General features: G+C 39.2%; 1 protein-coding gene across 1 annotated transcript in view; it reads left to right on the top strand.

Moving 5' to 3' along the window:
• Positions 1 to 17,579, top strand: part of uhrf2 (ubiquitin like with PHD and ring finger domains 2) — a 161,895-nt gene that overhangs the window by 81,072 nt on the left and 63,244 nt on the right. The window contains exons 5-6 of the mRNA XM_080848064.1: positions 10,605 to 10,714; positions 10,974 to 11,160. Of these exons, the coding sequence (XP_080704190.1) occupies positions 10,605 to 10,714; positions 10,974 to 11,160 (297 nt within the window). The remainder of the gene's footprint in view (positions 1 to 10,604; positions 10,715 to 10,973; positions 11,161 to 17,579) is intronic.

The raw sequence follows: 17,579 nt of genomic DNA, 5'->3' as shown, positions 1-17,579 counted from the left end.
AAATTAAACGCAGTTTTATGTGTAGGAGATATTCATACCATTTCTAGATAACTGTCTAACAGCTTTTGCTATTCCCACGAGACAAACATTTGAATGATGTCAAAGTAAAAGTCCTGTGTTCATTTCCATAACAACAATACAAACAATATACATTCTGATCTAAATAATCAAAGGGCAGAACAGCCTATTATGCTTAATTTTTGTAGTACTGGTAATCTTTTGTTTGGCATGTTGGTAAGGTTATTTAGAGGACCATTTCTCAACTGTTTGGTTCTTTAGAGAATGTTTGTTTATTAACTATTTATTTTTCAACAAATAACTCAATTATAATTACAAAGAGGGAAATAAGCTACTTTTACTTGCTCCCGCAATTTCACCGCTACAAACATCTAAAAACACAGCAATTATCACCGCAACTTTTTGGAGAAGCCCCCGCAAAATCAGTAAATTTAGGCCTCAACTATCACAAAAAAGCCCCGCGAAATCCTGGGGGGACTGGTTAATATTAATGAGACAGAGACCAGCAATCAGAATTTCAGCGCTTTATCTTTTGCAAAAGAGGAAGATGTGTCACAACCAAATATCATGAACAAACTCCAAAGAAGAGCTGGGCGCAGCCAGCCATATGTCAGTAGAAAAAACAGGTTTCATCACACAAAGGGCGGTATTCTCCCATCACATCGCTTCAGAAGCTGCTGCAGTGATCTCAGAATATGTCGTTGAGTTTTAGTGATTATCAGTACAAAAACAGGTGGTTTGCCTCAGCAAGAAAGTATTCAAGGCCTCAGCCTGTCAGCACACAGGAAAAGCAAGCAGATTAAAATACAATAACAATGTCTTCATTAAAACGTATCTATCAATCCTCCCTTTTATTATATTTTAATCCCCAGACCAGGTGTTCTGTGTAGATTTTCCCTGACTAGTTAATTTATTAAAAAGGATGGATTTAAAGAGATGCAAAGACATTTCAGGTTAATTCATTAAAAAGGTTACAATCAAAGAGATGCAACAACACTTCATCATAGCAGGTTCAAATGGCTGAGCATAGTAGTCTTCCTCCACAGGCAGTGCAGAATACTTGATGTCCCGTTTCTCCACAGCAGATTCTATTGCACTGAGAAAGAGAGCTCGCAAACAAGGTATCAAGCAGCAACCAAACAATACTAAAATTGTAAGCATAATCCCTGTTATTACACTGGTAATGGTATCTTTCCATTGGCCAAACCACTTTCCAATCAGGTGAGAGAACGGACAGAGTAGCCAGAGTACTCAGCCAGCTCCGAGGAGGGATATCTGTCCCCCCAGTGCCTTGGTGATGGAGCAGTCCGGAGCTGTGTTATTGGGGATAAACGTGCAACAGGCATGTCCAAACATTTTGCAAACACCCCCTTTCTCAGCTACTATCATCATGTCAAAAGCCATTCTATTTTGCCATACCATTAAACTTATCAATGTTATCCAACTGCTCTTGTATCCATTATTTGCATCTCAAGTGTTATTGACAATCTCTGTAAGTTATAATAGATATCCAGTCAACCTTTTTGTTAATTGCAGGACATACAAAAATAGATTCCAATGCTGCTGTTATTTGATTTCTAGCTTTAAATCAATCTCGGACTCCCCACACAATCTGGGAGTGTCACAAATGCACATAGATATTTTGAAAAGACTCACTGTTATATCTACCTTTCGTGCCCCCGCAAGTATGCATACAGAGCAGAGCCTCAGCCACCACATAACCTAGATCCGAGTCTAACCTCCCCCATGGGGGCGAAGAGTCGTTGGTTTCTTCACCACGAGATGGAGCCTTTTGCCTCACCCCCCCCTTTGTAACTGGTCTTTTACTCTTCACCACCCGTTTGGGAGTTCAGCCTCGGCACCTCTTATCTTACAGTGGCTCTGGGGTATCCAAGTCGCTCGTTCAGCTATTTTTAGGGCAGAAGGAGTAGTGAGTGTGATGTCAACATGAACTGAATACCAGAGAATGTTGTAAAAGTTTAGAAAAACATACAACCTTTCATTTTCATATATATACATCTCGGAGACACGTCAGCTCACAAACAGAACAAAACAAAACCCAATACAGTTACCCGCCCACTCTCACGTCAGTCCTAGGTTTCTGGTACAATGTATAGACTAAGCCTACTGTGTAGCATCCACCTGACACATTGGTATCGCCTTAAACCATCTTATCAAACTTATCACCAAAACGGCCTTACAAATGTAGGCTAACCCCCCCCCCACACACACACACTGGACTGATTCAGGCAACGTTGGCATAGTCTACAAAATGCGGGACATAAACAGTGGCGTATACGATGCCCTCAAATCAAACAAACATCAAAACATAACCCGTCGTCTATGACCTGCTATATAAACACTGACAGATAAGTAGCTCGGTTTAAAATCACACATACATTGCACAAGGCCCATGCCAACTCACCCAACTTCTCCACTTCGTCACTCAAACCGTCTCCTTGGTAAAACGCCATGGCACTCTGTGCAAGCTACAAATTACATATTCCAATATCGCCACACGCTTTAACGTAATAGCTTAAAACCCATTTGTACAGAAGTTCATAAAGAACTTCCTTGGATCTTCAACACACCAACGTTACTATTTTGTGACTTGTGCCACTTCTCTGTAGCCTGGATACCAGCCTGAACGCCCCCCCACAAAAAAATTTGGTCGGGAATTTCAGTCTGGCTCTGCGACCGTTGGGGAGAATTTTTTCCTGGTCGAAAACAGTACAGCTAATCAGAGTGCCAGGGTGGGCTTTATACGATGATGGACAGATGATCAAGCGGTAGATTCGAAATCCAACAAAGATGGCGGCGTCTCGTGAGCCTGTTAGTGGGAAATATTGTATGTGAATTAAGCTATCTACACGACTTTTTTAATGTCTAAATTGACTCGGTTAGTTGTGTATGTGCAACACGAATGTTGCAGAATATTGTTGGTCTGAACTAAAGCTCTCTAGACCATTATTTTTAGGTTATTGCTAACGCTTACACCTAAAATCCATTGAAACACATAGTAGCTAGCTAGCCTCGCTGCTAAACGTATAGTATAACGTGATCAAGCATATCTCACAGATATTGACAGCGCATTCATTTTGAAAGAGGAACAGAGAAACGCGATTAAGGCATTTGTCGATCGAAAATATGTTTTTGCCGTCCTTCCTACGGGATCCGGTAAAAGTTTAATGTATCAGATGGTCATACTACGTTGCTCTGATTAGTTCTAGGTATCCAATTGAGCCCCATAATCTAAGCTCAATGGAGCAGACTCAGACTCATATTCTGACTAGAATTATGAGTATGACATCGTCAGGCTAACTTCTCTGCCTGTCTGGCCATATATGTGATATATGTCATTTTCAGTGTCATTTACGCCAACATTTTTAGCAATATTGAAAAATGTTTTTTAACACATATGGTTTACCATGTATGATATAAAATGGAGTAGGTCTTCCTTGACCCTCAGTAATAAGCATTGACAATTTTACAGCAGGCAAACAGTCTACTTAATTTCTTCATTCCGTGTTTTCTTTCCACCAGCCCTGCTGACTGTGAGTGATAGGCATAGTCTACTTTGTGTATTATTCCTAGTATTTTGCACATTTCTTTTATCACTTGGTTTTCAAAGTGAGTTCCATTATCGCTATACATTAGTCTAGGAATGCCAAATGTCGGTAAATCCAATGTGTCATTGCCTTTACCACAGTTTTTGCATCAGCTTTTGCTGTTGGAAAGATTTCAACCCATTTAGAGAAACAGTCAATTGTTAACAAAGAAGTATTTCATTTGTTGACACATTGATAGTTCAATAAAGTCCAGAGGTTTGTTATACCTCTGATCTAGTGGAAAAAAATAACCACAAAGTCATTCAGAGTGTTCTTCGTCAAATAGAATGCACAATCACTGAAAGACAGAGAGAGAATCCCGCGATTTCTCCTTAACTAAATATCCATAGACTCACACAATCGATCCTCAGATCATGGATCAAGGCAGAATAACTAGATAACTGATGGCTTTGTCTGAAACATCATATTGGCTGAATTAATCAAATATCTAAGCCACATTAAAACCATTTAAGCATTTAACATTATCGAAAAACCAACTATTTAGATTTGTATCATGTAACAAATAAAGAAATATTACCATCATTGCGAACAGATGTCAATTCTTATTCTGATTATGTCATATGTTATCAAAAACCTTATAGCTGAAAGTACCATGTAACACATTGCTATTATTTCAAACGTATAACTTCTAGGTTTTGGTTTAAGATTGCCTTGCACATTACGTCTAGCACACACCATACATCGTTCACTATATATATAATTATTATTATTTAATTGTGTGTAGTTAGAAAACCAAATGTGGTTAATGTTCTTTGTACTAAGTCCACCATTTCTCCCTTTGAGGCATGGGTAACACACCGTGGCTCACTTTCGCTACCATGCGAAACCAGGGGCGGACTGGCCATCGGGAATACCGGGGATATCCCCGGTGGGCCGATGGCCCAAAACACCGGCCCACTACTAACATCAACCGGCCCACCGCTATCAGGCGCACAAGTTCAATTTAATTTAACTTTTGAAGACAACACTACTCTACCTTTCTCTAAGAATTTCAATTGTAAAGAGGCACTGACTGACTTTTATACTCCTACTCGCGATCTGTCTGCACACTCATGGTGACTATTTTTCGATTTTTTTTAAAAGTTACTTCTTAAATGTGTTTTACAGACTTCGGATGTTCAACGTAAGAAAATATCTCCACGTTATTAATGAACACCTGAAAATTGGTTCTTACACAGCCGAAGTGTTCTCAGCTGTGCCGACTGAGGTAGAGGGTTCTTACATTTGGATTTGCATACATACACGCAACACGCCCAGCCAGGGCACGCAACCTTGACGTGTGCAGTCAGCCCTAGCCCTAGTTCTAACATGGATGAGGCACAGCTCGTTGCTGCCTCTGTCAAGGTCTTCCATCAGTCTAATTTTGTTTTAGGTGTTATTAAATGTCAATCACTCTAGCCTACATTTTATTTGGAAAACCACCGACTGGTGACAGTGATAAGGTAAGATGTGGCGTTGTCCTTGCCAAATGTTAGCTTGCTATTCACAGATGAGGTAACGTTCCCTACAGCTAGCCTAGCTAACGGTATGTCTTAAATTGAGACCGTTATGATCTTGTAAAATAAGCAAGCTGGTGCTACATTGTCAACATCGAGATTATCTATTTTAACATGTTAGCCGTAGTCACTTGCTTACAATCGATGAGCAAGCTATCCATGGTGGTAGTTGTAAAGAGGGCAATCTTATAATTTCTATTAACTTGTGTCAAAAAAGTGAACCAGCTAGTTTGTTATGCTAAAATCACTGTGTTACACACAACACTTACATTATAAACAATGTTATTATGTTACCTAGATTATTAATATGTTATGGTGTTGACTTGGCCAAGTATAGCTTGCGTTTCACAACACTTACATTATAAACAATGTTAATATGTTATCTAGATTGATGATTCTGCTGCTGGAATAAAAAATGGATAAATGGATAAAAAATTAATGAAGAGACATTGATAATAGACAAAAAATTGCGATTAATTGTGTTTAAATATTTTAATTGTTTGACAGCACTAATTTCAAGTATATTAATCTAATACGCTTTGAGTGTACTAACCAATAGGCTTTGTAGTTATATGTATAACCATCTGATCTGATAACTATCTGATCTGATCTGATACTATTCATCTAGCAAACTATACCTACCTTGGAGTGTTACAATAGCCAGTATCATTTTATTCCGTGTGTCCATCCAGGCAAATTGGTGGATCCAAATGTTATTAAAAAACATGCATATATGATGTAATTTCTTTGTAATCATCCAAAATAATGTTAAGTGTATGGGTATTTTTCCCAGTAGGCCACTGACTGGTCGATACGTGCGATCCATTGAGTGGGCAATGCAGCGTGTACTGAGTGGGCAGCGCGCCGTGTACTTAGTGGGCCGCGTGGCGTGTATTGTGTGGGCCGGTCTGACAGTATCTCCCGGGCCACTTTTTCCCCCCAGTCCGCCCCTGTACGAAACCACGCTCTTGGAAGGACAGGTAGCACCGTATCTTTGTCTTGCTAGAGTTCCATGTCATCTATTCTAACCCATTTTTTTTTCTTGGAACCATCCCGTTTCCCAGCGCAACAATTACATCTCTACCCATCAAATTTCCTGGACATGTACTTGATACTATAACCTACGTACATTTTTTATTTTTTTTTAGTTACTTTATCAGTAAACATTGTTGGCACTGTTACAGTTTCTTGTTCGATGTGTCCTAAAGCTGTGCTCAATGCTCTTTTAACTTTGACTAAATTTAATCAATAACTTTACACTAATAATCGAAATTCCCTAGTGCATCTCCGCTCCCTTTGAGGGATGCAGCACCCCTTAAACTACCTTCATCATTTCGGTAAACATACATCATGAGCTCCGCACCCTCTACCCCTGCGGCTGGATTAGGCAATATTCGATCATTGGATAGTGACTTTTGCGGTTGGCCAGAGCGAAATTCCTCATCCTCAAATCGATCTGCACTATTTTAGCAGTATCGTCATCTTTGTCATAATACACCCATTATATTTTTGCCTCTATCAGGCTGCGATGATGATGCCCCCTCTCCTTCTCCCTCGTCTGTGTCTCTAGGGAGGCGGATTTTGGTGTTAGTCTTGCTCTCTTTTATTGTGAGTCCCTACATTCTCATCACCCTCTTTCAGAGCTAATACAACTTTCTTTGTCTTATTTCCAGCTTTCTATTTTTACTTTTACATGCTATGTTTCTTTCTTTCACTCTGAGCATCCACACTTCTACCAGTCTCAAGTCATTTCACTGCTGTTTGTTCGGCTTGCCTTTATGCTCTTTTCTTATTTTCTCAGCAAGATCCTTTAATTCAGTCTCTTTTAGATTTCCACTAAATCCATATTTATGATACCAACGGTGCAGTCTTTTTGTACAGGCCGGGTGTGCGTCTTCTATACATTTAGCGTCTCCTTTTAATTCTTCAGAGCTCTCTCCTCCACAACAACAGTTTCCCATTGTGTTTGCTTTTTAGGTTTTCCAGTCTCTTACTCTGGTTTTCCTAATACCACTTAGGATTTTAGCCCCTAACCATTAGGATTTGAGACCCTACTCTGGTTCCTAACACCACTTAGGATTTTAGCCCCAACTCGGACTTTCATGGTTCCTTAACCATTAGGATTTGAGCCCCTACTCTGGTTCCTAACACCCAACCCTCTGTGGACCCCTGGTCCTAGGGCACTTCTATACGTATGGAGTTTTCACTCACAACCAGAGTAGTTACTGATGCTGTCTCTTCTCCCGATGCAGTCAGTTCATGGGATCCCGTCACCGGGGCTCAGAAGTCGCTCCTCCTCCCCTCCCTCAGCCAAACAAAGTGGCCGGGAGGTCTTCCCAAACCGGTCCCAGACCGTCCCGTGCACGGAATTTCAGAAGTCCAGACTTCGAACCACCAGATGTTGGGATCCCGGACGAGCCCCCAATTCTGTTAGATAAATTAATATCAAGACGTTAATATTAATGAGACAGAGACCAGCAATCAGAATTTCAGTGCTTTATCTTTTGCAAAAGAGGGAGATGTGTCACAACCAAATATCATGAACAAACTCCAAAGAGATGAGCAGTGTGCATGATTATCAGTACAAAAACAGGTGGTTTGCCTCAGCAAGAGAGTATTCAAGGCCTCAGCCTGTCAGCACACAGGAAAAGCAAGCAGAATAAAATACAATAACAATGTCTTCATTAAAACTTCTCTATCAGCCACACAGCCAGATAGGCCTCAATGTAATTCAAATGACATGTTTTGTAGCTTAGTTTGTTGCAAACCACTCCAGTTTTTAAATTATTTATGAAGGCTACCTTTACGAAAAATTACACCATAATTACTATATTTATTGTAAAGCACTGCATTAGCATTTTTCTTTCAATGAAGTTCCACTTAAATGTTGTACCTGCTGAGAAATGACTAAACACCTTGGATACTTTTATTTTGTATAAATATATATATATATATATATATCATTATCATTCATAACCAGTCATAACCTCCCTAAACCTTATTTATTTTTAACCAAAGATCTTTTAAGTTCAACTAAACGGACTGGTAAAACACCAAATGTTCAAGTCAAAGTCCAGCCATTATAAAGGATATTGAATAAATATCAACCTTGTAGACATATTGATGCATTTGCTGTCATCTCTTTGGAAACCTATGGCTAACCGGGCTCGTGGTCATTTTCGTCAGGTCGCGTGATTTACGAATTGCTCACAGTGCTGAAATGTGCGCTTAGAATAAAAAATATTTGCTCAGTGCTGAAAACATTTTAGGGAACATTGGACCACACTGATTTTTCCCCATCACAACACCTGGAACCTGAGATAGACAACTCCAGTCCAACCACATCTGCTAAGAGAGCACAAATCCTCAAAACTGCTCATGTACAATTAGGGTTGGGTACCGAGAACCGGTACCAATATGGCACCGGGACTATACAACCGGTACCTACCCGGACCGAAATGTCACACAGATTTCGGTGCTTCCTTTCGGTGCCTGAGCCGATTTGAAATGAATAACAGCAACAAATCATGCAACTGAATGAACAAACCGAACCGAAATGTCACGCAGATTTCGGTGCTTCCTTTCGGTGCCTGAGCCGATTGAAATGAATAACAGCAACAAAGCATGCAGCTTAATGAACAAAACTTACGTAAAATGTTGTCTTATAAACAGGAATTATATCAGGCTGCAACATGAAACACGGAGGCTGGTTCCAAAACAGTAGAAAACTAGCGATAGCTAACTAGCAGTAACGTGATTGGCGTATGTATGAGTATGATCTGTATGAATTATTTTTTATTTTGTTGCCAGGCATATTTCGTGGGTCACATTTAAAACTGCCCCATCTCACAATGTTAACTTTGTCCTGTGGCGCTCACGCTCATTGGTGTTTTCATAGCAACAGTGTTATGACAGTGAAGCGGGCAGCATTTAACAGCGCAAGCACAAACAGAGCTGGCCATCAACCTTTTAACAGAGAAAATAGCGAAAGGTAAACGGTCAAAAGTGTGGCTGTATTTCGCACAAAAAGATTCAAACACCGTGACGTGCAGCAAATGCAACAAAACAGTTGCGTCTAAAGAGGGGAGAAAAGGCAAGAGTCCTGGGCAGATCTGCAACCGCAAACTAACTTAAACGGTAGGTACCGGTTGTAGCCTATAGCAACCGGTGCCATAGTCTCTTAAAGGGGCAGCACACTTTCACGCACTCGGTGTGTAACAAGATTAACTATAAACAAGATAGAAAAGATAGCTAGGTATAAACAAATCAGAAAGTTGTGAAATTTCATGAAATAAATGCAAACTAAATAATACATGTTTGACTCCAAAGGCAAATATGCTCATAAGTTTGAAGCTGTAGTCTGTAAAGAGTGTGTGTGTGTTTTTGTATTTATTTATATTTATTTAAGCATACTATAAACTGTTGTTAACAGTTAATACAATATTCATAGTTTGAAGCCAAGTGTTTTGTATGTATTTATATTCATAGTATACTTTAAACAGTTAATATATTGTTCAATTTGAAGAAAAAAAATTGGCCTTGGCAATAAAAAAAAGCCTTTCTTTAATGTCGTCAATCCTCGATTTGTGCTCTTTTTTTAAAGTATCGGTTCAGGCACCGTTTAGGCACCGGTATCGTTTTAAAAGTATCGTTTAAGTACCGGTATCGGAGAAAACACAAAACGATGACCATCCCTATGTACAATACAATTACAAAGTTTTCAATACTTTTAATAAGATCGATAGATAGGTACTTTATTAATATATGTATGGACAAATTCTTGTGTCCAGACAGATAGCTGAATAGATACAAACAGTCCTGAAAATCGTTCATGTAAAGTTGGATATTGTAGCGATCTCAGTCACTACGAGTTTGATACTTCAATGTACTTCAATGACTTGGTCGTTGCAATATTACTGTTATTCGCTAACAAATATCAACAGCAACGAAATCAGGAATGTCTATTTTTTCAGTTCACAAGATCATAATCATAAAATCTTGTCGAAAATCTTGTTGGTTTGTTAAGGTTTACTATGGGCATGGGGCGAAATTTGCCACCCGGAAGTAAGATATTTGTTGTTGTGAGGTCACACTGAATTGTCGTATAATGATCTATAGAAGGATTCTATAATGTTCTATAGAAGGATTCTATAATGTTCTAGAAGGATCATCCATGTCTTAGTTTGATCCTATAATGTTCTATAAAAGGAACCATTTCTAAGTTTGATAGAAAACTTAGGAACCATTTCTTTGTTTGATCCTATAATGTTTTAGAAAGATAATTTTCTTTGTTTGATCCTATAATGTTCTATAGAAGGATACATTTATATATATTCATATTCTGTGTGTGTCTGAAGCATCTGGCTTCAGTCTATCCCTTTGTCCTTCACTCTGACATTGAATCTGATCTTCATATCCAGCGCTTTTTAAATGGCTGCTCTGTTAACCTGTTGTTTTTCAGGGGCCCTGGTGATGTCATTGGAGACTGCAAGGTTGTCTTTCTTGATGAGATTTATGAGATTGAGAGGCCAGGAGCTCCAGCACTCTCTCCATCGGATGGAAAGTTCAAACGTAGGCCTATGAATGCTCAAAGTCACATTAAATAATGTGTTATCTGTCCCAGCAAGGGGGTGTTGGATCAAAACCAGATGGCAGCCTCTTTTTAGCCTCCTAATTATAAAAGTTGCTCAGTAAAAACCTCATATTACACTGCTAATGACAATTGATGTTTAGCCTTTGTTATGTGTGTGTGTGTGTGTGTGTGTGTGTGTGTGTGTGTGTGTGTGTGCACGTGTTTGTGCATGGTGGGGTTGTCTATGTATTACATCAGGTAAAAGCGGACCTGAGTGTAAGCACTGCAAGGCGGATCCGGATGTGGAGTGCCGCTTCTGTTCATGCTGTGTGTGTGGGGGCAAGCAGGACGCTCACATGCAGCTTCTGTGTGACGAGTGCAATATGGCCTTCCATATCTACTGCCTCAACCCTCCCCTCTCCACCATCCCTGAAGACGAGGACTGGTTAGTGACGTACACACATGCTATGCTAATGCTTCACTCTGCCAGTTTGTCAAATTGTGTATGATCTCGAAGAATGTTCTATGTGGGATCAGCCAATCGGCATTCAGTGGTGGATCAGGAGTTCTACACATTGGTAGTAGTTAGTAGGGGTGGGAAACTCTTGGCACCTCACGATTCGATTCCGATTCAGAGTTCAACAATTCGATTCTAAACCGATTATCGATTATCAATTTTTAAACCGATAAAATGATTATCGATGCATCTCGATTTGTAAAACATTTCAGTTTGCTACTCAGTGTCTTATCTGAGTTTGCTACTCAGAGGTTGCTAATCACTTCCTACTTTGTGTTTGATAATTAAAGAAAGTCAACAGATGAATTACCTTTATTACAAAAAAAACTTTTCCTTGTCACAATTATGACTTTCTATGAGCAATGCAATAATCGAAGCAGCTTGCATTTAATAACAAAATGGAGGTTAAAAATCGATTATGAACTTTTCTGAATCGAGACGGAATTGTTCTAGAGAGAATTGAGAGAAATCGAAGAATCTAATTTTTTCCCAACACCAAGGGCCTGATTTACTAACATTGCGACAGCTTAATCTGCGGTCGCACATTGACGCACTGTGTTTTTGCGCATTTTCCGTGGTATTTATCAAACCAGATCCGCGCTGGGCACTCTGTGCTTACTCTGCCCTTTAAAGGGCCTGATTTACTAACATTGATTTGCTACAGCAGCTTAATCTGCGCCTTTGCCAGGCGCACATTAACGCCCAGTGTTTCCCCGCATTTTCCGTGATATTTATCAAGCCAGATTCCCGCTGGGCAATCATTATTTAGCGCACCGTTAAAAGAAGGGAGAAATTGCCTGCAAGTTAGCCGTAGCAATGCGTCGATTACCTGGGTGAATAGTTAGCTGAGTGAAGGCTGAGACAACAACTGCAGATGCTATAACTGTTTGAAATTATCCGGAGGCCAATATTTGCAAATGTTGCCAGGAGTTTATCAACTGATGGAATGGAATGTGATCGCCGGGTGGAGGGTTCGATGTCGTCTCTGATCTGGTCCAGTAATTGAAGTATTGCGTGGCTGGTTAACCTGTACGTCTAATGATTTGTGGATCGCTTAACTGAAAAAGTGTTATACGAGTTGAAAAAATTATTTCTGTGCGCTGTCTCTGTCTTCTTTCTTCGCCTTGCTCTTATAACTGCTGCCATATCAACGTTTTCAGACTCAATGGAAATGCGCTTCCTGGTTAAGACGTGCTTTTATGAGGCGGAGAATTAGCCCGCAAATCAGAGACTTGCGCTCGCCAGGCAGTTTTAGTAAATACCACGCAATACATCATTAGGCGCACTTACCTTCTCTCCTCCCATTAAATTGCGCTTCACGCCCAGGTTACCACCCATGTTTCCGTGCCATCCCACCTGTTTGCAGGTACACACCCATAAAGCGTTAATATGCGCTCCTACTCAAATGCGCCCCCTTAGTAAATACCGTTTTATGTTTACGACCGCTATTTTACGCCTGAAATGGGCGCAATCCTGTTAGTAAATCAGGCCCCAAGTGCTGAAGAAAGTTCGCTATGAGAGCAACCACACAATTCATTCTCTCATTCACATAACAAAAAAGATAAAGGTGCTTTGGTCCTGGAGGGCTAAAATATATTAACAATATGTTATAGAGGAGCAATATTATATTTAATATATAAAATGCAGTTTGGGAAAGTGGGTTTGTTGTCACACTTATTCAGTTCTTCTTTCTTGAATTAACTGCAGATGAAACCATTATAAAAATTATATCTAATCATTATGGTGAAAATGTTGTACCCAATGAAAGACATTGATCTTTAAGACAAAGACCTATGGTGGACTATATGGACTATTCGTTGTCACATTTCTAGCAAACATAATTTTCTTCTCCCAAGGCAGCCTACATGCATGGGCTATTTTCTGCCCCTCACACATTGAACCCAAGTCTCGTTTGGCCGGTTGTTTGCAAATAGTTCTTCATACCCTCATTCTCACAATTAAATGTCATATTTTGTTGCCCTATTACTTATCCACCCTTGACTTGGACACTTTCCTTTCTGCGCAGGCCTTTTCTTTCTGCACAGGCCTTTTCTTTCTATGCCAACGTAGGAGATTCAAATGTTTTTGCAACATTATGTAAGAATTTTAACTTAAAATGAAATCAATCATTTTGGTACACTGACTTCTAATAGGGCAGTTTTTACTGTTTTAATGGTTTGGCTTCACATTCAATCTCTTAGCAAACATTGTATATGGACTTGAGTGTTTCACCAAAATTTAAACTTTCTGTCATTCTTTTTTTGTTATTCTTTTTGATTTGTTAGCGATCATTTCCGGGTCTGAATAAATAAAACAATGCATAGTGGTGTAAAACCCTGTTATATTCATATACTTTGTAAGTTGACATGTTTCTTTGGCTTCTGATGTCTTTTCAGGTTCTTTACTTGTCAACGAATGCACATGTACAGCTGTTAATGACGGGAGCGCCATTTCTATTTATGATAGTGGTGTAAAAGTGAATTACAGTCTGCAACGGTAGGGAAAGCTCGATACCTTTTCTTGCATAATGCATAATAATGTAAATGGAGGAGCCCATAATTAAGCAATAAGGTTCGAGAGGCAGTACGGTATTGTCAATAATGTACTTGTTCGAGGGTGTTGTTAGCAAACCCTCGAACAAGTACATTATTGACGATACCGTACTGACTCGAGTACCTTATTGCTTTTATAACACGGTTGCCAGCGACTTTATAAATATTAAGTAAAATTAAATTATAAACAGTAAGCTGCTTTTCAGCACAAAAAAGTTCTAGCCACCAAACATTGTGTATCGCATTTCAGTAGCCAAGAGAAAATAGTCCCCCTTTGTGTTGCTGTTGCTATGCAACAGACAAATAGCATTGGGAACTTCACGTCTGTTAACCTAGCACAAAAAGTTTGTTGATGATTAGCTAGGAGATCATTGATCTCGCACCATTTAATTCATTCACATTGCTCATTTTATAAAGTTGCCATTAAAACTTTGTTAATATTTGTTTATATTGATTTGGATATCGCCACTAACTCGTGTGTGAGAGCTACGTGTGTTTCAATGGATTTTTGGTCTAAGCGTTAGCAGTCACCTACAAATAATATTCGAGACTTTCAGTTAAGACTTATTCAATACTCTGCAACATTCGTGTAGCACAGAAACAACTAACCGAGTCAATGTAGACATATAAAAAGTTGTGTAGATAGCTTAATTCACATGAAACATTCCCCACTACATTCCCCACAACATGTCGCCATCTTGGTTAGATTTTTTTTTTTGAGTGCGCACTGATATGGAACGCTCAGGTAGATGAAAACAGGTCGTACAGTTACTATATCGTTGAATATAGCACACCCCGTGACTCACAATCAGAATGGTGGATTCCATCTACCCGTGTTATAATGCATAATGATGTAAATGGAGGAGCCCATAATGCATAATAATGTAAATGGAGGAGCCCATAATGCATAATAATCTAAATGGAGGAGCCCATAATGCATAATAAGGTTAATGTCTCTTGACCTGGTGATGTACTCTACCAATTGCATCTCCAATTTAGGGAAGAAAACCTGCTGGGGCTTTGATTAGTCAACACAACACATGTGACAACTTGCCCCAAACTAACATGGCAGCTACTTTTTTTTTCAGTTAGGCTAGTTTAAGCATCAGATCACACACCACTATCTAAATATATATACTATTGTACTACTACTTCAATACTATCGTTTTATTATGTTATATGCAGAAGTAAGAAAATGTTTGTCACCTTGTGTGACTGTTGGGTATGTCACACCCTGTAGCTATTTCATTTTTGAGATTTTTGGTTTTAAAGGACTTGACAACCTGCATCACTCAACTCTTTTTTTTTTTTGCCATACTTTTATTTAGAAAAGTATCTCTAAAAACAGAATATGCATTATCCCTGGATGTGAAACCTTTAAAGTTGAGCCAAGCAGTTGTCCCAGAAATGTTGATTTCTCCTCAGCAAATGTATGTTTTCTCTTGACTTTATTTGTGAAATTAAGCAAAAACAACACTAACGACAATTCCAGAGGCTAATGTCTTTTCAAACTTAGATCACCTGCTTTGGCAGAAAGCAATGACATCAGTTTGGTCTGGAATCTCAAACCCCATCTTTGCCCCACATTATCACACCAATGCAATAATAGCATTCAAATAAACATTAAAGGCCTTTTTTTCCACTTAATTCACTGAAAAATAGAAAATAAAAAATAAGTGAAATGTTCATGTATGGACATATGTCAGTCACAGCACTAGTAAGACAGCGTAAATACATACTGTTCACATGCTTAAGATTTCATTACCTGTAGCTTGAAAGAGGAGAGGGTCTAGACCACGTGCAAGAAAGTCCACTGTAAACAAACTCCTAGTAATTTCTTTATTTTAGGCAAGCCCTGCCATTTGTAAGTAGATGGTATATGTAATTCAATCGAAGGAGGGAGCCTACAGTGCCCTCCACAAATATTGGCACCCCTAGTGAATATGAGCAAAACAGGCTATGAAAAAATATGTCTTCACTGTTTATCCTCTTGGTCTCTTACAAAAAATATTCACAAAAATCTTACCTTTTCATTGAAGTAAAATTATTGTAAGAAAAAAAAAAACTGGTGACATTAAATAAATATTTTTCCCCAAAACATGTGTGCCACCATTATTGGCACCCCTTAATTTAATGTTTTGTGCAGCCTCCCTTTGCCAAGATAACAGCTCTAAATCTTCTCCTATAATGCGTGATGAGGTTGGTGAACACATGGCACAAGATCTGAGACCATTCCTACATGCAGTATCTCTCCAGATCCTTCAGATTCTGAGGTCAACGTTTGTAGACTCAGCTTCAGCTCATCCCACAGATTTTCTATGGGGTATAGGTTGGGGGACTGTGATGGCCATGGCAAAACCTTTATTTTGCGGTCGGTGAACCATTTTTGTGTTGATTTTGAGGTGTGCTTCGGATCATTGCCCTGCTGGAAGGTCCAACCACGGCCCATTTATAGCTTACTGGAGGGGGCTGTTAGGTTTTCATTTAATATCTGCTGGTATTTGATGGAGTTCATGATACCATGTATCCTAACAAGATGTCCAGGGCCTTTGGAAGAAAAACAGCCCCACAACATCAAAAATCCGTCACCATACTTCATATTGGGTATGGGGTGCTCTTCTGTATGGCTATCTTTCTGTCGACGCCAAACCCACCTTTGATGTTTGTTGCCAAAAAGCTTTATTTTGGTCTCATCTGACCATATAACTCGATCCCATTGAAAGTCTGACTTACATTTGGCAAACTGTAGGCGCTTTAGTTTGTTGTTAATTGACAGCAGAGGCTTTTTTCTGGCAACCCTGCAAAACAACTCTGGTGATATAGGTGGAGTCTGATGGTAGTTTTGGAGACTTTCTGACCCCAAGACTCAACTAACCTCCACAATTCTCCAGCTGTGATCCTTGGAGATTATTTTGCCAGTCGAACCATCCTCCTCACGGTGCGTGGGGTCAATTTACAGACAGGTCCTTTTCCAGTCTGATTCCTTACATCTCCTGTCGCTTTAAACTTCTTAATTATTTCCATGATAGTGGAAATGGGTATTTTCAACTGTTTAGAGATTTTCTTGTGTCCATTTCTTGATTTGTGCAGCTCAACAACTTTCCGTCGCAGATCGTCACTGTGTTCTTGGGTCTTTCCCATAGTGATGAATGACTAATGGAATTTGGCCTGTGTTACCTCATATTTGTACGCCAGTGGAACAGGAAGTCAAGGTTGACCTCTAGGAGAACAGGTGAACTTAAAAATGTAAAACATGACTGTAATTATACTTCAGTTAGATTTGTATTACAATATTTTTCTAGGGGTGCCAATAATTGTGGCCAACATGTTTTGGGGGAAAATATTTATTTAATGTCAACAGTTTTTTTTTTTTTTCAATAATTTTACTTAAATGAAAAGGTAAGATTTTTGTGAGTATTTTGAGTGAAAGACCAAGAGGATAAACAGCAAAGACATATTTTTTCATAACCTGTTTTGCTCATATTCACTAGGGGTGCCAATATTTGTGTAGGGCACTGTACATGTCCACTCGTGCACGTGTAAAGGGAGATATAGAGAGAACTGGAGCACTGTTTTTTTTTTACCAAGCTATTAAACTCCATGGACAATGAGACGTAGTGTGAAATGGAGCTCCAACTAGATCAACTACTACTATCTGAGTGATCTGCAAGGAATATTGAGTGAAAATTGCAAAATAAAGAATTTAAAAACTCTTTAGTTGGTAAAATGTTTATATTTAAAGCTTATCAATTTGGTGGTCCCTAGAGTTTGGAGGTAGATTTCACATTTAGATCA

Source organism: Sprattus sprattus, assembly GCF_963457725.1.
Source record: "Sprattus sprattus genome assembly, chromosome: 11".
NCBI classification, from domain to species: domain Eukaryota; kingdom Metazoa; phylum Chordata; class Actinopteri; order Clupeiformes; family Clupeidae; genus Sprattus; species Sprattus sprattus.
Note: the sequence above shows the minus strand (reverse complement) of the source record. Positions and strands in the feature narration are given on the sequence as shown.